The sequence below is a fragment of the Globicephala melas genome, chromosome 2, assembly GCF_963455315.2.
Source record: "Globicephala melas chromosome 2, mGloMel1.2, whole genome shotgun sequence".
NCBI classification, from domain to species: domain Eukaryota; kingdom Metazoa; phylum Chordata; class Mammalia; order Artiodactyla; family Delphinidae; genus Globicephala; species Globicephala melas.
The window spans coordinates 28,862,227-28,889,484 of NC_083315.2; the positions used below are offsets into that span (position 1 = coordinate 28,862,227).

The window sequence follows — 27,258 nt, forward strand, 5'->3', positions numbered from 1 at the left end:
AAAGTCACTAAATAAAATGATTGCATAAAGTGTCACAAAACTAAGACAGGAAAGGAGTCAACACTCTGAGGTCCTGTTGCATGCCAGGCAGTTCACAGCTTTGGTAACTTTGATCCTCAAAACAACCCAATAAATTTAAAATTATTCTATTAGAGAAATATAAATCAAAAATGCAATGAGGTATCACCTCACACTGGTCAGAATGGCCATCATCAAAAAATCTACAAATAACAGATGCTGGAAAGGGTGTGGAGAAAAGGGAACCCTCTTGTACTGTTGATGGGAATGTAAATTGGTACAACCACTATGGAGAATAGTATGGAGGTTCCTTTAAAAACGAAAAATCGAGTTACTGTATGATCCTACAATCCCACTCTTGGGCATATATCCGGACAAAACTCTAATTTGAAAAGATACATGCACCCCTGTGTTCATAACAGCACTATTCACAAGAGTCAAAACATGGAATGAAAAAAAAAATGGAATGAACCTAAAAGTCCATTGACAAGATGAATGGATAAAGAAAATGTACATGAATACAGTGGAATACTACTCAGCCATAAAAAAGAATGAAATAAGGCCATTTGCAACATGGATGCACCTAGAGATTATCATTTTGAGTGAAAAAAGATAAAAATATATATCATATGTGGGATCTAAAGTATGATACAAATGAACATATTTATAGACCAGAATAGACTCCGATACAGAAAACAAACATGATTATCAAAGGGGAAAGGTGGGGGGGTAGAGATAAATTAGGAGGTTGGGATTAACATATACACACTAATATATATAAATAGATAACAAGGATTTACTGTAAAGCACAGGGAACTATATTCAATATCTTGTAAACCTATACTGTAAAAGAATTGGAAAACTACATGTATAACTGAATCACTTTGCTCTACACCAGAAATTAACACCAGAAATTACACCAGATTTGTAATTTGTAACACCAAATTACACCAGAAATTAACACAACTATACTTCAATTTAAAAAAAAGAAATTATTCTAAATTGAATTCTAATTAAGCGTAAGAATGTTAAAATTACTTGTCAGGGCTTCCCTGGTGGCGCAGTGGTTGAGAGTCCGCCTGCCGATGCAGGGGACACGGGTTCGTGCCCCGGTCCGGGAAGATCCCACATACCGCGGAGCGGCTAGGCCCGTGAGCCATGGCCGCTGAGCCTGCGCGTCCGGAGCCTGTGCTCTGCGATGGGAGAGGCCACAACAGTGAGAGGCCAGCGTACAGCGAAAAAAAAAAAAAAAAATACTTGTCAAAAGCAACCTAAGTGTCCATCAACAGATGAATGCATAAATAAGATGTAGCACATATATACAATGGAATATTACTCAGCCATAAAAAGAAACGAAATTGAGTTATTTGTAGTGAGGTGGATGGACCTAGAGTCTTTCATACAGAGTGAAGTCAAAAAGAGAAAAACAAATACTGTTTGCTAACACATATATATGGAATCTAAAAAAAAAAAAAAAGGTTCTGAAGAACCTAGGGGCAGGACAGGAACAAAGACACAGACGTACAGAATGGACTTGAGGACACGGGGAGCGGGAAGGGTAAGCTGGGATAAAGTGAGAGAGTGGCATGGACATATATACACTGCCAAATGTAAAATAGCTAGTGGGAAGCAGCTGCATAGCACAGGGAGATCAGCTCGGTGCTTTGTGACCGACCACCTAGAGTGGTGGGATAGGGAGGCTGTGAGGGAGATGCAAGAGGGAGGAGATATGGGGATATATGTATATGTAGAGCTGATACACTTTGTTATAAGGCAGAAACTAACACACCATTGTAAAGCAATTATACGCCAATAAAGATGTTAAAAAAAATTATTTGTCAAAAGTCAGAAAGCTAGTATGCAATGGAGCAAAGATTGGATTAAAATCCAGGTCCACATCAAAGTCCACATTTTCCACAGCGCATTCCTTTGATAGGGCTGTTGTAACAGAATAACACAAACTAGGCTTAAACAACAGAAATTTATTGTCTCAGGTCTGGAGGCTTGAGGTCCAGGATCAAGGTGTCAGTGTTACATTTTGTTTCTGTCAGTGTTGGTTCCTTCCGAGACCTGTGATGGGGAATCTATGCCATACGTCTCTCTCTCTCTCTCTCTCTCCCTTAGTTTCTTGTGGTTTCCCAGCAACTCCGAATTGTAGAGGTCAAGTTTTTTCTAATTCCTTTTATTCACAATTTTAAGTCGCTACACTTCCGGATGCAACGGCTCACGCTTACCGACCGATATCAATTTAGTGCACAGAACTGTCGCGAGCAGGCGCCTCTCCACGCCTCAGAGCCCGAGCGTGCAGAGACGCCTGACATCAGCACGTCACCAGCGCAGGGCCTCGGGCGCCTCGATTGGCTGGCTCGGCCAGGGCGTGACTGGTGGGCGGCCGCTGTCCCAGGCCCCTTCTCTCCTAGCTCACTCTGTCACGTAGCTCCGCAGTCGAGGAGCCGCCCCCACTCAGCGGGACAGGGAGGACGCCGAAAGCACCTGCGCTTCGGCCTGGGGGCGGCTCTGCAGCTCACGGCCCTGGGAGGAGACGCCTCGCGCTCCGGGAGTGGCGCCACCGCGCGACCGTGACGTGAGGCGCGGCCGGCGCGCCATTGGCCAGCGGCAATGTGGCGCTCTCTGGCGCGGGCGCGGGCGATTGGGCGCGCGGCGTTGGGAGGCCGGGCTCGGGCCGGGGGCGGGCCCTGTGCTTGGGAGCTAGGCCTGCAGGAGGCGAGCGCTGCGGAGTGTCGTCCCGCTGTCGGTCTGCTTGTGAGGTAAGGAGGCTGGGTCTCTGAGGGGAGGCGGGCTGCAGTCGCGGGCTCGGCGTCGGGCTTGGCGCTGAGGGGCGGGCCCACTGCCTGTTAGTCGCGTCCTGTGAGCTCAGGGTGCTTTTTCCTCTTAACTGTTTTGGGGAGAAGCCAGAGGGCGGAGGTCTATGCGGCGCGGGAAGCGCGTGGGGTCGCCGCCGGGCTGGGTGGGCGCAGGCCGGGAGGACGGCGCGGGGTAGGTGGCGGGGCGGGCGGAGGGAGGGGCGCGGGGCGGCGGGCTCAGGCTCCAACCCCCGGGTCCCCACCTCCCCCGCCAGATCCCCGGGTAGGCGCGCAGGCTGGGCCGCGATGCCCGAGGTGAGCACTGATGAGCTGGACGAGCGGCAGGTGCAGCTCTTGGCGGAGATGTGCATACTCATCGACGAGAACGACCGGAGGATCGGGGCGGAGACCAAGAAGAACTGCCATCTGAACGAGAACATCGAGAGAGGTGCCCGCGGGGGCGGCGGGCGGGCGGGCCGGGTCCCCGGGCGGCAGCCCCGCTTCCTTCGGACCCCAAAGCAACAGGCAAGTAACTGGCCTCTTAAAACACAATTCATCGTATTTCTTTTGCTTTCAGGATTATTGCATCGAGCTTTTAGTGTTTTCTTATTCAACACTGAAAATAAGCTCCTGCTGCAGCAGAGATCAGACGCTAAAATTACCTTTCCAGGTTAGTGTGCTTTGTGTAGTGTTTTGTTGGCGATTGTATTTAGTTTGATTTTGTCACGTGGAACTTCTGGTAGCCAAGGTCAAAAAAGAAATCTTTTGAATGACTTAGTTTTATATTCTTCATACAAAAAACTTATACGGCGGTTGCAACCTAATAAGACCTAAGGTTTATCCTAATAAAGGATAAAAACTGCTAGGTATGTGTAGATTCATATATAACTTTCTAAATTGTATCTAATACACGTTATCATCGCTTTGGTTAAGAAGGCGTTCATAAAAACTTATCTACCCAAGTGTCACAAAATGGTTGCTGATAGCTTATTAAAACAGATCTAGAAATCCTCAACAATCATTTTTTATGTTACTTTTAAAACTTAAAGTTTTCTTAACCTTTCAGACCTGCTTTGAAGAAAAGTTAATGTACATCTATATTAACATGTTCCAGGTTGTTTTACTAATACTTGCTGTAGTCATCCCTTAAATAATCCACGAGAGCTTGAAGAAAACAATGCAATTGGAGTAAGGCGAGCAGCACAGAGGCGTTTAAAGGCTGAGTTGGGAATTCCCATGGAAGAGGTAAGCAGCCATACTAGCTGAAACATAGAATACTTTGAAACCGTTTTTAGTAAAACATTAAATTTAGGTGTAGCTTTCTGCTTTGTAATCTCTTGCTTTTTTAGGCCAAGAAAGCCCATTGGATAAAGGTTAAATTTTGATTTCATAATACTTGTCGATATTTACCTCAGTACCAAAATGGATTGATCTGTTAACCAGTTTATAAAGTTGACTGTTTTATAATTGATCAGATCAAAGATGAATATTTTCTTGTGAACCTCAGATCTGATTGGGTGAATTTAAATAATCTTTTTTTTCCCTGGAATCGTCTCCTTTTAATAATACACGAATAAATAATCTCTCATTTAGTTAAAATGGTAAATTTTTTTCTCCCGTTAATATTAATATGTGAGGCAGAATGGCACACTTCTAGTTAAGAGTGACTGCTTTTCTTTTTTTAATACAGTTTTCAATAAATCTACTTCTATTTTTGGTCCTATGGGAAAAGTGTCAGACACTTGAAACTATTTAATATTATTTAATACTATTTCCATATATTAATAGGAGACTAATGTTTCAAAAGTTGTCATTCTAACACTAGTTCTGTTGTTCAAGGTATTACTGAAATGTAGTGGGTTTTGATTACTTTATTGATATTTTGGAGGTTTTTGGGGTTTTGTCCTAGGTTCCTCCAGAAGAAATTAATTATCTAACACGCATTCATTACAAGGCTCAATCTGATGGTATCTGGGGAGAACATGAAATTGATTACATTTTGTTTGTGAAGAAGAATGTGACCTTGAATCCAGATCCCAATGAGATTAAAAGCTATTGTTACGTATCAAAGGAAGAACTAGAAGAACTTCTGGAAAAGGCAGCCCATGGTGAAATTAAGATAACTCCGTGGTTTCAAATTATTGCAGAGACTTTTCTCTTTAGGTGGTGGGATAACTTAAATCATTTGAATCAGTTTGTCGACCATGAGAAAATACACAGAATGTAGATGTGGTGATGAATGATTAATAAAGTACTAAAGAATTTCTCTACTTAGTAAACTTAAGATGAATATTTTAAAAACCTGGTTCCCCGTTAGAACTCTCATTGGAAATACTGTTACTTTACAACCAGAATTCGTGTGGAAAAGAATTCTTGATTTGTGTCATACAACCCATATATGTTAACTGCAATTTGTAAAAAATATTTGAGATTATTATAAAAAAGAGCAAATAAACTTAACCTATCTAAACAGATGGTTATGACAAATGTGAACAAATAAGTTCTTCATTTTTTTAATATATTGTGATAAACCTTTTCAGAAGACTTGTAGAGCACTTTGCTGTTTGCCAGGTGCTTGATGTATCTTTCAATTTTTATCATAGTCCAGAAGAATGTGCAATGGAAACTATTTGCTTATCTACTTCAAAACACTTCAGATTAACTTTTCAGATTGAGATTAATATAGAACAGGTTCAAGGGAATTCAATGGTATATATCCTGATTTCTGCCATTGTTAATTTTGTGTTTTGATCATTCTGAAGTATTTTGATACTTAAAGTCAAACATTGTTTTTGGTAATGACATTGGCTAGGTTAATTCATTTAAATAATCGTTGCCTGTGGTTTTCAGAGTTACTGGGAACAGACAGGCTATTTGTAAAATGGAACTTGGGTCAGTTGGGTCATACTCTACAACAGGGTATTCTAACCTTGGCACTGCTGATGTTTGGGTTGGATAATTCTTTTGGGGGCTCATCCTTTGTGTTGTAGGATTTAGCAGCATCCCCAGGTTCTACATAAAAAAATGCTGTTGGCACCCCTCCCCCCATGACAGCCCCAGTGACAGCAGATGCCAAATGTCTCCTCAAGGACAGCATCACCCACAGTTGAGAACCACTGTTCTGCTGAGTCAGGCTGTGTTGTAGGGGGAAAATTATCAAAAAGAAAGGCTAACGTTCATATTAAATAGATTTGGGTTATGGAATATGTGTGTATTAATATTTAAAGTACACTTTGACTAATGTACTTCTTTGAACTCTTGCCATAGACTTCTCAGATTTGAAATCTTAAGACAGCTTTATTATCTTTGAATGCTGTGTATTAGTAAGTAATGAAGAAAAAGATAAAAATTTCTTACAAAGTTAAATGTTTTATAAATTCAATAGAAAAATCCATTTGTTAACCCTGAACAATTAATTTCAGGCAAGACTGTGTAGCTAATAGTAACTTTATTGAAAAATAAAAACAAAACTAAATTACCACATTTTGATACTGTTGTCTACTTTGTTAAAACTTCAGTACAGTAACAGGTCAACCTGCCTATGGTAGCTTAAGTGATAAATGACATAGAGTTTCAAAATGCATTTTTATATTGTTTCTAGTTCTTTAGTAGGAACTTTTAGGCTAAAAGACACATGTAACCAGTTACTGGGTAGCTACAGTGGCTAGTGGTTGCCATATGGGCCGTGGCGTCTTAGACTGTTAGATGCTGGACAAACCATTGACAACAGGTACAGAGCAGAGGGAGACGTCTATAAAACTTTATTCTCTTTATTGGTATTCCTGGTTTGTTCATTGTTTTTTCTGACTTTGTCCACGTCTTCCTTTAGCTCCTTGAGCATCTTTAAGGTAGTGTCTAGTAAGTCTGTCATGTCTTCCTGAGGGACAGTTTCTCAGTTTTTTCCTTTAACGGACCACACTTTCCTATTTCTTTGTATGTGAATTTTTAGTTGTTGGCTATCTGTACCACCCGAGGTCTTCATGTCTCTCACTTCCTCTCTGACTGTGTGTCTTTCCCTGGACACAGACATGCTGACTTTGTAAATTCCCCTGAGCCAGCAGTGCTTTCTTAAGTCCTAATCCTCACATCTGTAGCTCTCCAAAGGGGTAAAAAATGAAAAATGCAAGGGAGAAAGAAACAGGCACTGACCCTTCAAATTCAGCTGATGGGGATCCATCTCTGTCTACACCTCTGCCATCAGAAGCAGCAACTGTCAATCAAAACAAAATCCTAATATTTGGAGACAAGGCCCTTAGGGCCCAATCTGAATCTCACAAGCACCTCCAGAAACACAGGTACAGTGACTGCCACAGGGTTTGGGTGAGAGGTCAGGCAGTTGCTAAGCCACAGGGGCTAAAACTGACAAACTGGTTTACCGTGGAGCCTTTCCCTGGAAGAGGTGAGCCTTTAAAGACTCTGGAGTCCCAAATATTCAATAGTTACAGCAGAGATTCTGCCAGAGCCACTGTAACCTGGGAGGAGAGGGACTCTGGTTCTTCCTACTCCCTTCTCACCTGACACTCAATGGGTTTCTCTTTACATAATCTTTCTCAGCGTAAACAAATGAAAATTTTATTTTGGATCCCCAAAATGTAATGCAACTTTCAAACACACCTTGAATCACACTGCATGACACTGGAAAACTCCCACACATGCCACGAGTCAGCAGAGGGGATGCTTGAAACCGCACATAAAGCGGTGGCCACAGCAGTTTTGTGGTCGAGAAGTGACGTTTTAATTACTTAATATTCTAAAATGTTAATTTCCTACATTTTACTGGGCCTGTACCTCACAATTTAATTTTCAGCAGTGGACACAGCAGCAGGTGCCCACATTTAACTGCTGTAGTAACTTAGGCGACATTCTGTTCCACTAAAAAGTATTTTGCGCTTTGAAAACAAAAAAGAATTGCCATTTACTTTCTCTTCCCTTTTCATCTGCCCAAACTGACGGTGATTTGTAACTAAAAAAAACGAAAACAAAACCAACTAAATAAAACTGCTTTCTTTTGAAGTTTATTTTGGATAAAATAGTTGAAGACAGTACATCGTACAAAAGGACTAGAAGATAACTTAGTCCTGGCATCCTGACATCTGTAAGCTTTCACCAGCTAAGGACTCTTCACATGCAGTGAAACCAAAGTTCCCTGTTGCACAAGAGAGTAAGATTTTTCTCCATCAAAAACAATGTAGTCACATAAATATATCCTTCCAGCCCTGCAAGTCTGAAGCAACCAAAACTCCATAAATGAGAAACCACTGCCTGCTCAAAATATCTGTAATATTATGCAGCGATAAAAATCCCCCACACCTGGACAGTTATCGGGTAACCACAGCTTTCAGCCAAACAACAAGTGCTTGAGTTATTCCATTGTCACGTTCAGTTTACAGATCACGACTCCAATTCTGCGAAACCAAACCAGGAAGAAGTCCGACTCCAATTCTGTGAAACCAAACCAGGAAGAAGTCGAGCCAAAGCGCTTCAGCTACGATAGACACTATCTCCTGTCCTTTTTACCAGCTTTCCTCTTTCCCGAGAGCAGGTGCTTGGGTTTCATGTCAAACACATGTCTGTCTGCCTCCCCTTTCCTCCCCAAGCGATTCATCTTCTTCTGAGCATTCTTCATCATGGTCTTGGCTTTCTTCACCATCTATAAAGGAGAAGAAAAACACGTCAGCTGTGGAAAATCTAATTTCCAAGCAAATTTCCATGACCTGTTAACACACTGTCTGAACAGTCCGGGTCTGTGCTGTGGAGAGAAACCCTGGTGAGTCTCACTCACACCATGTTCCCGTGGATCCACCACAGCACCTGCAGGAGCTCGACCAGTATCTCCAAGATGGAAACTACCCAGACAAGTCTTGTACCTACAGGGACCAGATACACTCAGACCTGGACTTCCTCTCAGACACACGGGGACACTGAGATTCCGGCCCATGAAACTACTCCCATCTGACTGACAAGTGTCAATGCTGGTGTTAAATCCAGACTACCAGATGGAGGCGGTGTGGTGGAATGGGAAACTCGGGCTCCCAAAAGGGAGACTGCTTCTAAGTTTATACACAAACTTTCTCACCTGAATTTTCAAAATGCTAAAACTAATCATTTTTGTGTTTATTTAAAAAAAAGAAGTTTCAGCAAAAGAGACGGTATACATACTAACCTTGACATCCCGGAGACCAGAGACATCACGTGGGGTCCGAGAGCAACTGTGAATCCGGGCCACAGACGTGGGTGGGACAGAGTCTTCCCGCTTCCTTTTCCGTGTGACGCTCCGAGCCCTTCTGGCCTGGACCACATAATGGGCCTGAAACACACAGAAAGCAAACTTCAGTGCCTCAGGGTCCCAGCCTTAGGGACAAACATGAAATTATTACGACGAGGGGAGAAGGCACATGGAGGGGTTTTTAGAACCATCGTCAAATAAGTTAAATACATTTAAAATACACATAGTTAACTTCACATTAATTATTGGTCAAACTCTTTTTTTTTTGGTTGCATTGGGTCTTTGTTGCTGCACACGGGCTTTCTCTAGTTGCCGTGAGCGGGGGCTACTCTTCATTGTGGTGCACGGGCTTTTCATTACGGTGGCTTCTCTTGTTGCGGAGCACGGGCTCTGGGCGTGTGGGCTTCAGTACTTGTGGCACGCAGGGTCAGTAGTTGTGGCACGCAGGGTCAGTAGTTGTGGCACGCAGGGTCAGTAGTTGTGGCACACGGGCTCTAGAGCACAGGTTCAGTAGTTGCGGCGCACGGGCTTAGTTGCTCCACGGCATGTGGGATCTTCCTGGACCAGGGCTCGAACCTGTGTCCCCTGCATTGGCAGGTGGATTCTTCACCACTGCGCCACCAGGGAAGTCCCAAATATTCTTTTTCACTTCCACAGCTGCTTTAAGTTACAGAGCTGATTTTAACTCCATTTAAAAAACTTTACTTAGAGCTGCCTGTTCAGCCACATTAGCAGCACAGTTTATGTAAAGAGCTGTCTCTCCTTCATGCCCCGCTTCCAGGATCATCCGCCTGAACTCAGTGATGGCCGCCTAAAAGCTCAGCCTTGTGGGTGCTGAGATCCAGCTCTGCAAGCCAGCAGCTTGGCACCCGGCCCGTGGCGCCCCCTCATGTTACTGTTTTGAAATAAGATGACACGATGTGAGAGGCAGGCACCCTAGAGCCCAGCACCTGATAAACAATCCAAAGTCAGAAGCCATATGTGAACATGAAAATAACACCCCATGTGAGCAGGATATGCTCACGCACTGCTGATCAAAATCTGAGTTAGTCTAACACAATGTCATCCTTTGTTTCGGAAATTCCACTTCTTGGAATCTGTTTTGAGAAAACAATCCAGAACATGAAGACGTTCTTTCACACAAAAATGTGCATTCTCCAGAGTAATTCATCAAGCAAGAAAAATTGGGATCCTGAAAAAGGTATCTGAAATGCCTTCTAACCCCTGGGTTCCGAGAAACAGCTTTGAGCTATTTACAGCCTACGTTAACTCTCACGCCAAGAAACTCCAGACCACCTCACGTTTACCTGGTGTCTAAACTGAAGCTCTATGTGAAGACATCAGTCACCAAAATCAAAGTTGCAGCTCAAGTACTAAAAACTGCACAAAACAACATAATTCTCAGCACAAACCCCAGAAGTGCTAACTCCTCTGTAACCCACTCCTGCCCTGGTTCCCAGGACGGCGCTGCCCCACCCATGGCTCTGAGGCCGTCTGCACTCACGTTGTCTTTGTTGTCCATGTCGACACCAAGACTGCGCATCTCATCCTCCAAAACCTTCCGCTGAACCTGAAGGCAGAAATGGACATTGTTTTAAGCAAAATTAGCTTGATAAAATGTTTAAAAAAAAATTTCAAGGGAAACCGTACCTTTTACAATGATCCACGATACACTTATTTTAGAAATTCTTTTACTTGGGCTCATGTGTATGTTTTTGTACAACTCATTAAATAACATGAAAATTAACATATCCTGGGCAATTTTTCTGAGCGGGACGACATACGTGTTGCCCCTGGATTCCGCTCAGCTCCCCGGGGATTCCCACATGCAGACCCCAGAGGCCATCATCTCCTCCCAAGCACACGGAGCCCCACGATGGGGGGGATACAGCGATGGCCACGTCTGTCAAGAGACAGTCATTTGCCACCACACAGAAACAGTATTTCGAACACATGAATAGCCTCCATGGAGAGGTGCCCAGCATCCGACATTTTCCCTCCTGCCCCATCTCACTCTAACTGCCCTGCACACCATCCTCTTTCCCTGGGGAGCTGTGCCTCCGGACAAGAGCACGGTGCGGGAGGAAGAGGCTAAGAAGACGGACCTGAGAACTGGAAGGACCCTGACACCATCTGATCCACCTGTGCCTCAGTGTCAACTTCCCCGTCCTAACCAGTCACAGGGCCCAGTTAAATCACCTTTGGCCCTAAGTTAGATTGGGTTAGTTTTTCTGTAAATTGTAAAAGATGACTCCTAATAAAGAATTAAAGAATAAGAATGTGTTAATTGGCGACTTTACCTCTACAAATTTATGCATAACTCACAATCTTCATTTGTACAGCTACAAAGGGGTTGAATCCAACAGTGAAAGTCACCAAGAAGGGGTATAATACTCAGAATATGAATGATCAACACTCACTCAACCTCAAAAGCCAACTTATACCAACAAAACAAAGTGAAGCATGTTTAGCATGGACCATACAAGACTCCAATACACAAAGAAATAGGTGACGCTCTTGGACATGACACGACACTTGCCTTCTTGGCTGTCCGAGGCATCCTGGGTCCCTGGGTGTCCTTCTCTCTGGACTGCAGAATCTTCAACTTCTTTTTTTCCCTAATCTGTTTTGCCAGCTGTTGGATTTCTGCCATTTCTTCATCTTCAGTTTCAGATTCACTGTCATACACTCCAGCAGCTGTTCTTAGCTCTTCTTCTTTTTCCAACTCTTCCAATTTCTTTTAAAAAAGTCACAATTAAACAAAGCCAACAATGAAAAACTCATAAACAAGTGTAACAATCTTTATAGAAACCAGGTTTCCCCTAAGCCTTTCGGGGTATGATGAACACCCGGGTCCAGACTCACATGGGCCTCGCCCTCTGTGCCAGGGCTCACCTCCCCACCAACAGGCTCCGTGCAGAGATGAGCACAAAGACTAAGCCGACAGCCACAGACTATTCTGTGCCACTTCTTTTCCTTCTTTAGAAACAACCACTCCCAACTCTGAGGTTAAAACGTGTAAAATGTTCCCCTCGCTCCCAGCAGGTACATGAAAGACCCTCCATTCTTGAAGAACTGAGAACATCAATCTGAACTGGCCTTGGACCACGACAGCCCGTGTATCCATCCCAAAGCCATCCCAAACACAAGCTCGTTGCCCATACAGTTAATAAAAATTTTAAATACATATAATGAATAAACCTTGACAGGAACCCGAGTCAGAGGTATCCCCATCAGTACTAGCGTGAAAAGGCATGGGGAGGGAGGTTGGACGGGAAGGCCAAGTCAGGCCATCTGAGCCCAGACTACAGAAACGGGATGCCACAGAGTAAGAGACAAAGCAAGAGGCACAACTGAAGAGGTTAAGACATGAAATATAAATTAAGGATGCCATTTGAGAACTGAGGAGTGAATAACAAGGGAAACAAGGAACATATGTTACAAATATTTATAAAATATTTTTTTAAAAACTTGGCTGGCAGTTCCTCAAAAAGTGAAACATAAAATTACCTTATGACCCAGCAACTCTACTCCTAGGAATCTGCCCAAAAGTGTTGAAAACAGGCACTCAATACTTATCCATCAACGTTCATAGTAGCACTAATCACAATACCCAAACAGTGGAAACAACCCTATGTCCATCAACGGATGAATGGATAAACAAAATGTGCTACACATATACAATAAAATATCACTAAGCAATAAAAAGGAATGAAAGCTCTGACACATGCTACAACATGGCTGAACCTTGAAAATATTATGCTAAGTGGAATAAGATCAACATATTGTAAGACTCCATTTATATAAAATACATAAAACAGGCAAATCTAGAGAGACGGAAAAGAGATTTGTGGTTGCCTGAGGCTAGGGGGAGGGGAGACTAGGAAGTGATTACTTATCGAGTACTGGGAGTTACTTTGGGGATGATGAAAAGGTTCTGCAACTACACAGGGGTGGTGGTTGCACAACACCATAAAGGTACTAGATGCTACTTAGCTGTACACTTCTAACACATTAAAAAAAAAAAAAACACTTGACTCAGGAGAGAAAGGATAGCAACTAAAAGAGAACACAGGGTCTAAGAAGTTTTTGTTTTCTGTGGACACTCATATGTTAAGAAACAGCAAACAAGGAGAGGACTGAAACAGGAGGCAGCTGTGTGCCGGGGCAGAACTTGGGGAAGACAAGGGGTCAGGCGGGGAGCGAGCAGCACCTGCAGCCAGAGGTGCCCACATGGGGTGGCGACGAGGGCGTCCACGCCCCGGGGACTCCCTTATGAAGTGAGGCCGCCCCTGAGACCAGCACAAGAGCTCGGGCGGGAGGTCTAGGAGGAAGGGGAGAGCCTGCACCAGCACCCGATGCAGGGACACGGTGCTGCGTGTGCAGGGCCCCAAGAGGCAGGGCCCCCGGGGTCTTGGTGGGCATAGAAGGAACGAGGGCCACGGACAGAGGTGAGTGGAAAGTTGTGTGCGTGTCTTTCGGTGGTCGTGTTAAAGAGGAATAAAAGTTACATAATTTAACTAGTGATACAAACCTGCATGATGTCAGGATCAATATAGTCGGCTATGTTATGGCCTTCCCAGATCTCAGGTATCTTATCATGTTTCTCAGATGAATTCATTATATCCCAGTACTCTAAAGGTCAAAGAACAAAAAGTTTATAGTTGTTTTTAACATCAACTACTGTGTGCCCCAAACGAGCCACCACTTACACAAGTCCTACACCTGTGAAGACAACAGAGCACTTGTGTTCAACACTAGGTAAGCAAGGTAACGTGCTCGACCAAAGGATTGCTCCAAGCACATCCTAAGACCCATCAGTACCTCAGGATCAAGTGTCCAAAGGCATGAACAACAGATGATCAACAGTATCAGCCTGGTCCAACACTTATATGATAGGTAAGCTACAGAAATGATCACTCACAGAAAACTACCTGGAAGGAAGAAATCTCAGAGTCCTGGCAGTATGCAACCTCTCACCTTCAAGAAATTAAATTAACAAAATGCTGGAAGACTTGCACCCATTAATGCACTTTCACATTTTTCACACAACTGGCATCTGAAAACAACTATCACATTTGAGCCCTTACTTTGAAGATCCAGAATATAATCATCTCCCATTTCCAGCTCAATGTCCCGTTCCTGCAATGAAAACACAGTTTTCATCAGCGCTATTTGACCTTCAGATCCAGAACTGCTGGGCCCCCTCCCTTCCCTGTGGAATCACCCCTCCTCCAACCGAAGAGCCAATCCTTTCAGCACCTGAGGCGCAGCACCCATTTCTGGTGGGAAAGCTGTTTCTGCCACTGGCGGACCTGGCACCTCCACCCAGGAGGGTGTCCAGGCCCCAGGGGGTTTATGCTCCAAAGCCCTGCCCCACACACGCTCTCCAGCGCAGGCCCATGGGCGCTCCCGTCACTTACCCGCCTCCTCTTCGGCTCCCCAAGCTCCATTCTCTTTCTGCGTGCCACGACTCCTTCAGGGATGAATGGGGGCCGCTCCTGAGAAGACATGAGTGGAAATACCTACATGAAATGCCTTGCTAAATCAAAACACAAAGATGAAAAACCACAAGCAAATTCTCCATCTGCAAGGGAAACACAAAACCACACCCAGACCAACTAAAAACCAAGATGATCTGGGGGAGACAGGAAGGTGCAAGGCCAGTCTGGGCAAGGAAGCTGGGAAGGCTCCGAAAGCCGATTCTAAAGTTTATTTAGAAAAAACAAACAGTAAGAGAATCAAGAAAAATTATGGATGAAGAAAGCAGTACAGGAGAAATAAAGCAGATCAATGAACAGGAGAAATTCAGACATAAGCCCAAGCACAGAAGGGAATCTGATGGGAAGACACACCATCTAGCCATCAGTCCTGAGATAAACGATGAGCTGGGTGAAGACCACCACCTGCTTCCCATGAACAAGATAAAATCACAACTAAATGAAGACTTCTATTAAAAAAAAAAGGTAAAATTTTAAAAATTGAACCATCAGAATACAGAAGAAAAAATACCTTTGACAAAAAGAAAACAAATCTACAGAACATACAAGAGTCTGATTTCCTTAATATATAAATTACAAATCAGTAAGAGATAACCTAAAGAAGTGAAAAAGCAAGTATGTCAACACCAAGATATATATCCTGTTCCACGTGATGTTCACTAACTGAAAACAATCATGTTGAATAATCACTGAGTGTGACTGCCTGAAACTACAGTGTAGAAATATCACTTCTTATAATGTAATTTCCACTTTATTTTGGGGAAAAAAAGTGTGGTAATGAAAAAAACTGAAAACTGGTGTAACTTTTTGAGAACAAATATGATAAAAATCATTAACAACGTCACTGACAGTGATCTTTACCTGTATTGTTAATGCCTAGACTAGCTGCCAAAAATTAGCGTTGAATGAATAAATACATAAGAAACATTAAAATAAATAAAAAGGGGGAATTCCCAGGTGGCCTAGTGGTTAGGATTCTGGGCTTTCACTGACATGGTCCTGGGCTCAATCGCCGGTCGGGGAACTAAGATCCCACAAGCTGTGCAGCACAGCAAAAAAAGAAAAAAGAAACACATCACAACAATGGAAGCATCTTTAGTCCGTCACACTGACACAACAGGAAGTGTGCATTCTCAAACCTTCAGAAGTATAAACCTGCAAGGCATTGTTGGAGGACAATGACATTTTCGATGCCATGCCTTAAAATTCAGTCTACAGATATATTTGCAATTAAAAACAGAGACCTATGTATGAAAACGTACCCTTGAGCACTAGTTTTTAATAGCAAGAAAATGAAAAACTTGAAAGAAAATATATTCCTGTGTTTTAAAAGAAGCTTATATGCCAAAATGTTTCTGGACAAATAGACAAGCTGAGAGTTACAGTAATAGCCTCTGGTGGGGGAGCAGGTTTAACCCGGCTCTTCATACTCTTCCTCTCACCGCTTCGATTCTTCCTGACATACATGGCATAACTTTCATTCTGAGAAAGATGCGAGAACACCCGGGAAATCCACTACCGGGGAGGCAGGCGCGTGGGTCCCCACCAGCCATTGCAACCCCCTGCCTCAAGGGCCTCCACAGGCGGCTTTACCTTGTCATCTCTTCTGCTGGGAACAGCCAAATGCAGTCTGTTCAGCACCTCGTTCACTTTATTTCCTTTCATTTTGGTTTCAACTCGATGAGCCAAAAGCCTGTCACAAGCCTAAGGTGAGAAAACGTGGCACCAGGTCACAGGGCACCCGGCAGAGCCTCATGTTGCCTTCTGGAAGGAACCAGGAACCAGAGACCCCATAACCAGAGGACGGTCCCCAGGTTTGGAACCTGCTACGCTTTTCCCTCAGAGGTAGCATCTGATGGCTGAGTGCTGGGACCCCCAAGGTCCAAGTAACTGCCCTGAGGCAGACCTCATGCTCCGGGACGGGAGAGGGTGGGCCGGGTGCAGAGGGGACCTCTCTCTTCCTTCCCGGGTCAGGGTCAGGCCCAGCCCAAGGAAGAACCCTGAGGCAGCAGGACTAAGTGAAAATGACCTGTGCTGGGAGTGTGAGCATCTCTTCACATGTTCACTGGGCGGGTGGGGGCCCCGGGATTCATCTCTCAGGCGGAGCTACTAGCACTCAGGGTTGTTAACACTCAGAGAGAAACATTCCTGTCGAGGAAAGGGATCAACCCTGCTTGTGAGGAAGCACTGACCTCTGTCTTCACTTTAATAACCCCTTCCTCCGTCAGGGTGCTGGTCTCCACAACAGAAAACCCTTCAGCCTGCAGATCTAGAAATATTTTCTGGGAATACAAAGGACAAATGAGAGCTGTGTTTATCCCCAGTTCCCCATGAACAAATCTTACTTCTCCTCAAATGGGTGCTATAAATGCTAATTATAATTAACACATCTGTGGTTTTTTAATTCTTTTGAAGGACATCTCCCCAAAACAGTTATTTATTTTTCCCTAAATTCAGCTGTGATTAAGAAAATACAGGGGCTTCCCTGGTGGCACAGTGGTTAAGAATCCGCCTGCCAATGCAGGGGACACGGGTTCGAGCCCTGGTCCGGGAAGATCCCACATGCCGCGGAGCAACTAAGCCCGTGGGTCACAACTACTGAGCCTGTGCTCTAGTGCCCGCGAGCCATAACTACTGATCCCGTGTGCCACAACTACTGAAGCCTGCACACCTAGAGCCCATGCTCTGCAACAAGAGAAGCCACTGCAATGGGGAAGCCCGTGCACCGCAATGAAGAATAGCCCCGACTCACCGCAACTAGAGAGAGCCCGCGCGCAGCAATGAAGACCCAACGCAGCCAAAAATAAATTAATTTTTTTTAAAAAAGAAAAGAAAATATACATTACGGGGAGGATCAAATCAAACTACAGCAAGCAAACCAGAGGCTCTCTGGAACATTCTGTGAGACTTACCCTTCTGAAGAGAACCTTGAGAAAATTAAGATACCGATTTTCATAGAGAATATTCTCAATGCTGTTTTTTATAAAATACCTGGCCTCCACAGACTAAGATAATTCCTTAGAAAACGATACAGCAACGTGTACGAATCCAGCTATGAACGAACCACCAAGACCCCAGGACAAGGGACTTCATTTGCGCCTCCACCAACGCCACCCGACACCTTGCTGCCGGCCTGACCATGTGACAACGCTCAGACACAGGTGGCCAATTCACAACAGTCAAGCTTCTCAGGAATGAGTTCTGCTCCCCCCACTCCCTGGAAAGACCAGTCATACCACCTACCAGCATGACCCGCATAAGACACCGCACCTGCCGCCACGTGCCTTGTGCGAGATGGGGCAAAACCTGCACTGCAGCTCCAGAGACATCAGTCACCGACCGACCCAGAGCAGGCCCCACGCGGCGCTGACCAGCGTTCACAGCACCCGCAACCCTGCTTCCCAACCCAGTGATGCAACTGTTCCCACCACTGAAACTCCATCATAGCTGGCAGTGGGGGCAGGACTTGGGCGTGTCTAACCCCAAGGGCTGAGCTTCCGGCACAAGGATCACTCCTGACCTGCCCTCCCCTCCACACTCCAGTGCTCTTAGCCTGAAAAACTGAGATCACCGAGTAAGTATCTGACCCTTTCAAAGAAAAGAGAATTCTCTGACATCAGCGTTTACATCATCAGTAACGTAGAGTACACGGCAGTGCCCAGGGACACCAGAATGGCTGTTTAAACACACCACGTTCTAACCAAGGATTAAGTGTTCAAACAGCACCAGAGAGAGCCAGAGACAAGAGCACAGCCCCCCTAGAGACCCTCTGCTCAGGCCAGACAAGCGCAGCACCTCTCACACCAAACGGGGCCTTGCAAAGTGGGCTGCTGGGCCTCCCAGAGTCTGACTGCGGAGGCCCGGGGTGTGCCCTGACTTACGACACATTACCACCGAAAAGCAACGCCAACACTGCTGGTGGGGCCACGAGACAGAACCACTGGACCAGCGCAGAGCTTCTCGAAGCATTTGTCCTGAGAGATGCCTCCTGGGGACGGACACAGGGTCAAACAGCTTGAAAACCTAAGGCTAACGACGTTACCTGCCACCTGGAAAATTACAGCAGACACGACAGGGTCACGGTTCTGGAAGGTCTGCAGACACTCCTTTTCCCTCACTCACTCAGTCTCCAACATCTCCCCACAGAATCTGTGAAGCAGGTACTCCAGTAACACCCGAGAAATGCCTCCCACTAGACACTTCGCTGCAGGTACTGCTCCAGAGCAGCCAGCAGCCCAGGCCCAAGGAGCTGAGGCGAACCTTGGGGTGCTTTGCTCGTTTTAAGGCCCCAACAAGAGAGGCAGCCCCTTCCAAACGAGCAGTCTCCTGAAGGCTGCTGTACTGACCACACGCACAGCCCGCCCCACAGCCTCTGAGAGAGTAGGAACCAGGAAACCTCATGGTCTGTTTGCCATGAACGGGCTTTCATAAGGTCACGTCGACTCAATCAGTGAGGACATTATCTCAGCTGCAAAACAAAAACCAGACTAGCATCGCTAACATTCCTTTTCAACTCTGATTGTGTAAGACGAGATTCAGAATTAGTAGGAAACATTGAAAACATCAAGGTGATTTACCTGATCGTCCTCAGAAAGTTCAGCTATTCTCTTCACGTCACATTTGTTTGCTACAATGATAAGAGGCTAGAATAAGAAAGAAAAATAATGAAATTATTACCTTCACGCTGCAGGTTACAAACTAAAACACTGGTCCCCACACTCACCTTGTTGACAAAGAGCGGCCTGATGTTCTGGAAGAGCTCCAGCTGCTCCCCGAGTCCGTGCCCACACTGCTCAGACAAATCCATCACGTAGAGAACCGCGGCTCGCAGGTGAGCCAGTGCAGTGATGGCTTGCATCTCAATGGTGTTGCGATCCTCCAGAGGGTGGTCCAGGATCCCCGGAGTATCCACCACCTAAGGTCAGACTCGTTACTCCAGAGCCCACGTCTGCACAAGCTGCTTGCCCAGCACAGGCCGAGGGCGCTGACAAACCCAGACCAGCTCTGACAAAGCTGGTAAAGAAAATGCAGGGCTCCCAACTGACCACGGTAAACAAACAAGGCAGCAGGGGAAAAGGACCAATTAAGTATGAAAAACGGGTGAGGGGGCTGCAGAGCTCATTGAAGAACGAACTTGCCAACGACCCTGAGAAGGACCCCTCTTTCCATTAGTGACAACATAGAAACACTGGGATAACTGCTCCCACATGCTAGGAATGACATCACCTCTCATAACACTAAATTCAACTATGGAAACAGGCTGCGTCACGCTTGTAAATGGTTTCTGATGACCGGCCCATCAGAAGCACCACCATTTGCCAAGCGCAGAAGGCTTGCTGGGAGCTGCCGCGTCCCCCGAGCTTGGTGGAGCTTGTCCACGGGGACGTTCCCGGTGACCCCCCAGCCTTCCCTGTGACCCTGCATACACTGGGACGTGGGCAGACACTAACTAGTCTGTGGGAATCCCCGGAATCAAACTCCAGGAACAAGGCCACGACTGTCCCAGCTTAGACAGCTCTCACCTGCCAGCGCAGATACTTGTAATCCATGTGCCCAACAAACAGAGACTTGGTGGTAAAGGCATAGGGCTGGACGTCCACATCTGCTCTCGTCACCTGGAACAAACCACAAGTCCTGTACTGCGTATCCTCTGCAACAGAGTAAACGCGGCACCTACGTGTTATCGAGACTAACTGCTGGGGTAGGAAAAAAACAAAAAAAGCCCCACGAGATTCAACCTCACAGGATTCAACTCTGACAGGAGTCAGCACCTCAGCAGGCGGACGGGATCCTCTTCTTCAGGACCCAGGCTGCAGAGGCAGTGTATGAATCAGGCATCAGGGAGCAAGGAAGGCCCAGCACCTGGAGGACACCAACCAGCTCCTCCTCTCACCCATCCTGGCCCCAGCGACGCCCAACAGAACTTCCTGTGATGACGGGAACGCTCTACACCTGCACCTCACAACGGCCTGCAAGCCACGCGGGGTCCCTGAACTCCTGAAATGTGGTCATGAGACTGAGGACTGAATTTTCTGTTGTTGTTTAATGTTAGTTAATTAAGCGGCCCGTCTAACCCCCAAGGCCTGGCTCACAAGCCCTGGAGAGGTCAGCTGAGACACTGCAGAGCTCAGCTGTCACTGTGTCAGTGCCACTTGTAGACAAAACAAAAACCTACAAATCTGCAGGAGTGTTCTTAGTAGCAAAGAGCCACACATGTAACCATTGTTTTTTTGGCACCTGGGCTGTTGCTGGTTGTGAGCTGACACTTTAAACACAGTTTCTACTCCATTCAGGTCCCTGAGCTCAGCTAAGGTGCTGCGTTACTTAAACAGTTCCTTTAACTCTGATAATAAACTAAGTAAAGGGCAACCACTTCCCACTACACAAACCAAATAGTTTACATGCAAGTTGACACAGCAACCCGGGTGACATCACCTGAGAAACACCTCTGGAGCCTGGGAAGGCCAGTTCAGCAGGCACAGTCTGCACGGTCAACAGTGACTCCCTGGCACTACTGTTCCCGGGACACGCATGTCCATGTATTAACAGAAACGTATTCAAACGTCTCAAATCCTTTAGAAATTTGTAGGACACAGACAAAACCCAAAAATAAAATGGTCCCCATAACTGCAATATCCATCCAAGTTCAGGGTCGATCCTCGAGGATGGGAGGAAGAATGTTTTGGGCCCAGGGCAGTGCCGACTAGAGGACTGACTGCAGCCGGCCTCACCCCAGGCAGTCAGGTCCTTGGTCACTGCGCCGTCAGGCGGACCAACCTTATTGATGAAGCTGGACTTGCCGACATTCGGGTACCCACACAGAAGCAGAGTCCTTGTATTCGGGTCAATGGTCGGCAGACGGGACAGATGCTGACGCACTGTGAGAAGTTTACAGTAAACGTGCTTAATTTCATAAGAAAACTTAAGAAACTCAAAGCTGAAGATCTGCTCAACTTAGCTGTGCACACCAGGACTGTGGTCACATCACCCTCACTCCAACATTTATCATGTATGTGACTGAGAGAATACGAATGAACGGAGAAGGGACCAGCTGCGGAGGCACCGGGCATCCAGGCTGTACCAGGAATCCTGCTCCCAGGCCCGACAGCATAGATTCCTATCCAACAGGTACAAGATGGGGCCCAAACCACACAACCCAGACAACTGAGTATGAGAGATGTTTGAAAGAGCACTTTCAAGCGAGTGTGTGTGCCATCACTTCCTGGCTGGGCAGCAGGCTACTTTCACGTAATGAGAAACCCACAGGGGCCTCGTCTGCTCCAGCGACACCAGTGGGCCACCCTGATGACCTAACGGCTCACTGGAAGCACTGTTAAAGCAGCCCAGTGTTACAATCTTGTCACAAATTATTTGCAAGATGCTGGGAGGGGTGGGGGTGGGGTCCAAAACCAAATCAGTTAAAAACACTTGAAATGTAAAAATATATGCATGCAAAAAGGCAAAAAATTGTTTCAATAAAAGTCCTACTACAGGGCTTCCCTGGTGGCGCAGTGGTTGAGAGTCCGCCTGCCGATGCAGGGAACACGGGTTCGTGCCCCGGTCTGGGGAGATGCCACATGCCGCGGAGCGGCTGGGCCCGTGAGCCATGGCCACTGAGCCTGCGCGTCCGGAGCCTGTGCTCCGCAACGGGAGAGGCCACAACAGTGAGAGGCCCGCGTACCGCCAAAAAAAAAAAAAAGTCCTACTACATTAATTAAGAAATCATCCTACTGAAAAAAACTACCAGGTAACAAAACTGGAGTAGCAGTTTGATGCTAACACGTTTTACAAAGAAATGCACCATATTGTCAGTAACAGGTAAAACTATGGGTCACTTTATTTTTATATGTTTTATTACTTCCCCATGATTTATAACGTACATGCCTTACCTATTAAACTTAAAAAACATAAATTTTCTTAATAGTGCTACTAGTGTGTAAGCATGTTAAGTGCTAGCTGCTTTTTCAGTAATATCTAACCTGTTAGAATTTCTTACAGGCTAGGCTGGGAAAAATAATTTGATCCTCTTATCTCTAAAACAAAACAAAAATAAACATTTTAAAAATAACTTCTTGACAAGGATCAAGTACGTTAACAGAATGCACTAAAACCTGTTTTTGCTGATGCATAACAAGTACCTTGTTCCAAATATTCCAAACTCTGCTTCTGTCTTCTGATAATAGTACACATGCGCCCAAGGGCCGCACGTTTCAGCTGCTTGCAGCGGTAGAGAGAATCACCGTATTTCATAAGCCGCACGTAATCTTTAGCAACACTGAAAGACATAAAAAGAAAGGTGTAAGAGTTTTCTCTCTTTTAACAGTAACTTAAAAGATACTACATTAAGAAAATACCTTACTTGTCCACTAAATTTTTGGCGATATTTATTTGTCCTAGAGCCAACTTGTAATGATCCTTGTCATACAGAATGTTCATCAAATCAGCATAAAATGGATGAATATCCTGTAACAAGAAAAACAAAGTGGTCATTTTGCTCCAGCAGTTTCTCCTCCCAATATATGAATAACACTTGAAGAATAATTTCTTCGGGAAACACATCGCACCTCTTACTCTTCCTCACCCCCCCAGGATCTTCTCCCCAGTCCTCTCTCCTGTTCAGTGACTGTTTAGTTCACAGAGAAAAATGCAGTCAGCAGGGCAGCCAGGCCCATCTCCATCTGAGCACCAGAGCCCGCCCCTCACCACTCAAGAACTGAGCTGGAGAAATTCTTCCCTGTCCCATCAACCTTATGCTATTATTGCCCCAAAACTTTTTAAAAGTTTTAAAACTCCCTTGAGCCCACAATCCGCCCATCTCTGCTCCTCTTCTTGGCAGACGCTTCTCAGCTCCTCAGCTCTGGAGCCACCAGTGCCCTGGCGGCCGTGCTCCCCACCTAGGGCTCTCATCCCCACAGACCAGTCCTCCTTCGAAAGTCAGTCACAGCAAGGCCAGGGAGACTGGTCCCAGGCTCCACTGCAAAGGCCGCTACACAAGTCGCCTCGCCCCACCCACACCCCCTCCGACCCGCCTCCTGGACCTTCCTGTTCCTTGAAGACACCAGACTCTGGAGCCCGGGGCCTTTGCACTTGCTGTTTCTGTGCCTCAGTGCTCATTCCCCAGGTAGCGCACAGCTCTCGCTTCCTTCAGGGCTCAGCTAGTGGCCCTCCCTCTTCTCCATACCCATATGACACACATGTTTTCATGTTTATTATCACTTCTCCCCCACTAGACAAGATAGGGGCTTTAAAAGTGACGGCTGAACAGACACAGCAATCGTTTAATGAATGATAATCTACTCCAACCTTTTACTCGAAAATTGTTCTCAGATAACTTTAGTTTGAAAAATAAAAGCCAACAGGAATAGAATGTTCATAAATTTGAACCCCTAATGTATATTAAAAAAAAAAAGATACCAAGGATAAAAAAGATAAATTTTTTTTTACAAAGAACAAAATTCTGGTGTTGATTAGATCAAAGTATTTTCTGTTTGCTCACATCAGGTGTTTCCTGGTGTCTTCATCTCATTCTTACTGCCTTCTTTATCCCCAGGTACTTCCTGAAGTACACACACTTTCCCAAGAAACTACACCCTCATCCAGCCAGTAGTCACTGTGCACCTATCAAGTCCCAGAATTTTGTAACAGCAATTTCTGTCACATAAATCAATCTCTTCTCACTGCCTTAACCCACCTTCAGGGACTGTTGTAGGGCAGTGGCACATTTAGGCTCTCAGGCTGTACTGCTGATCCCACATCCATCACCTCCTCAACAACCCTGCAGCAGCGTCACCCCACACAGGGACACCACAGGCAGTGTCCTCTCTTGCATCCTACAGCTAAACACACAAGCAAACTGCTCTACGCAACAGAGCTCAACTTTGGGGGCTCAATGTAGAAGGCGGCTCCCCACGAGACTGTTTCTTGCCCGTGAAGAAAGTACATAGACAGTCGTTAGCTGATGAAGCAACAACATCACAAACACTGCTGGGCCTCAAGCCACTGGCCCAACTTGAGGCCACAGGAAAGGGAGCCTTGGAAAGAGGGAGGAGAGGAAGCACACAAGCCGCCAGAAGCTCGGGCTCCTGAATTCAGTCCACAGCTTTCAGAGCTTGGGTTGGCCCCTACAAGTCTAGAGGTTACAGAAAAAGCCCGAGCGAGGCATGCTCTGGGCCCTCGTAGATGGACTTTGACCGGGGGAAAAAAGATACTAAGGAATCAAAACACCTGTACTCTGTTCCCAGTTTTGCCACTAACTCTCAGAGTAAACTTCAACAAGTCAATTATTTCCTCTTTCCTTCATTATCTCTAGACAGACCTTGTTTAACCCTGTCTGAAGGCTCATATTTACATAATCACTTATGTTTCCCAGAATCACTTACATCCAATTTGGGGAAATCCGTCAGAATCTGTGAGAGTCTGTCATGGTAATTCTGCTGAGTAAATTTGACTTTCCTCATATAAAAGTGTCTAATGCGATGGATTTGATAATGTTTATGGATAACTGTTGGAGTCTTTCGTTGAGTCTTCGACAATGTTAAATCAATAAAGTCCTGCAATTAAATAAAGTAAGACACAGTTACACCAAAAACATCTACTTTCACCCACTTATTTGAAACCATCTTAAAAGACTAATATTTAACAATACGATATATTTTAAATTACAAACACATTTTCTAATTAAATCTTCACTATAAAACGTGCTCAACTTTATAGTTCCTGGCCTTTAAGAAACACTCAGCAAATGGCTGCAGAAATAAATTTTATCCTACGCTTTCTTCACGTTATCCTAATTTCTAAATACCTAAGAACCTCTGAAACGTAAGTAGCCAGACAACTCAAGCATAAATTAGAAAAAAAAAATTTTTAATGAGAAACAGTTCTACTGTTTCAGTTTGCGTATCTGTGGCTTTGAAAGTACATAAAGTAACATATAAAACTAAAACCCACTATATACAATTTCCTAAGGTAAGGTGACTAAGGCATGTAAGGTGACTACCAGAGGATATAAAAGACTTCTGCATGAATTCCCCAGTGCAAACTAGCCAAGAAGACAGATGCCGGCAACACTGTTAGCTCCGGGAGGGACGCCGCGGTCTCGCCTCTGACCGCGACCCCTCTTCCATCTGGCAGAATCCACGAACCCTTTGGAGACAGTTCAAAACCTACCTACTTCGTAAAGTTTGCCCTGACTCTCCCCCTCTTCTCTGGGGAGGACTCCAACATCTGAAGAGGGACCCTAACCCCGGGCAGCCCTAATTTCTGAGGAAGGGCCGCCACCCTCTCGGGAGACCCCTAACCCGGGGGCCCTAATCTGTAGAGAACATGGTCTAAGACGGGGGCCTGGTGGAGGAGGCGACCCCTCTCAGCCCAGCGTTACAAACCGGACCCTCGATTCCCATGACCCGGCAGAGAAAAGTGTGGGCGGAAGGGCCCTCGGGGCCGCCTACCTTGGCGGACGGCACCACCGTGATCTTTTTGAAGTTGTAGTGCGCCATGCCTGCGATCAGCCACGAGGGATGGCGGCCCGGACTTCCGCCGGGGTGGGTAGAGGGGAGGGCCAGCGGGTAGGAGGAACTTCCGCCGAGGTGGACGGGACTTCCGCTAGCTTTGCGTCACTTCCGGGCGCTCCCTACGTTTCCCCCCCACCCCGCCCGGCTTCGGCGTCGCACAGCGGCCCCGCCCGGCCGGAGGAGGGGTCACGGGGCCGGGGGTGGGGCTGAGGGCGTGCGGAGGGCGGGAGGAAGACCGCGGGGAGGAAGCGGTTTTGAGGTTCAGTCCCTGACCCTAAAGGAGAGGGTCCTGAGAGGCCTCCCTGGGGGCCTGTGCTCCCCCCGACGGTCACCGGCTCCAGGGCCCGGCCGCGATCCCCTCTCGGCCCGGATCAGGGGTCTCGGGAGCCTCGGGGTGTCGGGGTGGTCAGAGGGGCTCGGAAGGCTCCGGGGGCCTCGGGGAGTCTGGGATCTCGAAGGGCCTGGGGGACTCAGGATCTGAGGAGGCCAGGGGCTCTGGGCTCTCAGGATCGGGGAGTCTCGGGGGCCGTGCGTCGCGGCCGCTGGCGGGGTGAACGGAAGGTAGGGGGGCGCGAGGGTCTGCGCTTTGCGCGCTCACGCCACCTCTGCATTTGTGAGCGCGATAAATCTTATTAAATAAACGCCGTTGAGGCTGAATCGTCTGCAGAGAAGGGGCCCGTCTCCCTGCGGGCCGGAGTCCGCGCTGGCGACCCCACCCCCGGCCCGGGCCGCGACCCGGGCCCTGGGCCCTGGGCCCCGCACGACCTGCCAGCCTTCCCCTGACCTGGGCCGTCAGCCGCAGGCCCTTTGTCAGTCGTCATTTTCTCTTCTTCCCGTCTTCTCAAGACCCTCTCTTCTATCCCGTGGCGTTTGTGACTCCGGCTCTTAGTCTCTCCGCGCCCCTGACCGTGGCTGACTTACCTGCCCGCGCCTCGCCCTAACAAGCTCCACCTGGAGCTTTTGCCCCCTCCCTTTGCTCTGCCTGCCGGGGTCTCGCCGAATGCTTGTATGGACTAGACATTTCCAATCAATTGTGTAATGTCCACCTACATGATTCCAGATATGGCAACGCAGCATTTCTGAAAATCAAACTCTAGGTCGGTCCATCCTCAGCGTCCTGTGCGGGAGGGCAGCCCCTCCCCCTCCCACTGAGATGCCAGGAGTGTGAAACAGGCCTCGGGTGAGATCATGCAGAAGGA

The 27,258-nt window shown here is 46.5% G+C and overlaps 2 protein-coding genes across 4 annotated transcripts; one reads left to right on the forward strand and one right to left on the reverse strand.

The window, feature by feature from the left end:
* Positions 1 to 2,439: 2,439 nt before the first annotated feature.
* On the forward strand, positions 2,440 to 6,301 carry IDI1 (isopentenyl-diphosphate delta isomerase 1). 3 transcript variants are annotated; one of them, XM_030878340.3, is made up of 5 exons: positions 2,440 to 2,786; positions 3,098 to 3,270; positions 3,400 to 3,492; positions 3,937 to 4,067; positions 4,732 to 6,301. In XM_030878340.3, exons 1-5 carry the CDS (start codon positions 2,638 to 2,640, stop codon positions 5,047 to 5,049), a joined length of 864 nt encoding a protein of 287 aa, XP_030734200.2. In that variant the 5' UTR covers positions 2,440 to 2,637; the 3' UTR covers positions 5,050 to 6,301. The 3 variants fall into 3 exon arrangements, with proteins under 3 accessions (XP_030734200.2, XP_060149682.1, XP_060149681.1); XM_060293699.1 differs by lacking the exon at positions 2,440 to 2,786 and adding an exon at positions 2,799 to 2,897; XM_060293698.1 differs by lacking the exon at positions 2,440 to 2,786 and adding an exon at positions 2,995 to 3,015.
* Positions 6,302 to 7,821: 1,520 nt separating this feature from the next.
* Positions 7,822 to 26,115, reverse strand: GTPBP4 (GTP binding protein 4). Its single transcript, XM_030878338.2, has 17 exons — positions 25,997 to 26,115; positions 24,929 to 25,099; positions 22,909 to 23,012; positions 22,688 to 22,824; positions 21,327 to 21,427; positions 20,072 to 20,164; positions 19,273 to 19,464; positions 19,127 to 19,192; positions 16,742 to 16,831; positions 16,143 to 16,253; positions 14,472 to 14,549; positions 14,139 to 14,190; positions 13,583 to 13,683; positions 11,588 to 11,785; positions 10,553 to 10,618; positions 8,986 to 9,129; positions 7,822 to 8,472 (listed from the first exon to the last, which is right to left on the reverse strand). Exons 1-17 carry the CDS (start codon positions 26,042 to 26,044, stop codon positions 8,320 to 8,322), a joined length of 1,905 nt encoding a protein of 634 aa, XP_030734198.1. The 5' UTR covers positions 26,045 to 26,115; the 3' UTR covers positions 7,822 to 8,319.
* Between the last annotated feature and the right edge of the window lie 1,143 nt (positions 26,116 to 27,258).

Bases quoted from the DNA above. Each gene is read 5' to 3' on its own strand.
- IDI1 (XM_030878340.3), top strand. From the start codon at position 2,638: ATGTGGCGCTCTCTGGCGCGGGCGCGGGCGATTGGGCGCGCGGCGTTG. The intron at 2,787-3,097 runs GTAAGGAGGCTG...CTCCCCCGCCAG, and splicing joins GCTGTCGGTCTGCTTGTGAG to ATCCCCGGGTAGGCGCGCAG. The intron at 3,493-3,936 runs GTTAGTGTGCTT...AACATGTTCCAG, and splicing joins CGCTAAAATTACCTTTCCAG to GTTGTTTTACTAATACTTGC.
- GTPBP4 (XM_030878338.2), bottom strand. From the start codon at position 26,044: ATGGCGCACTACAACTTCAAAAAGATCACGGTGGTGCCGTCCGCCAAG. The intron at 16,832-19,126 runs GTAAATCACCTT...TTGTATTCCCAG, and splicing joins AACTTTCTGAGGACGATCAG to AAAATATTTCTAGATCTGCA. The intron at 14,191-14,471 runs GTAAGTGACGGG...TTTTCATTGCAG, and splicing joins GGGAGCCGAAGAGGAGGCGG to GAACGGGACATTGAGCTGGA.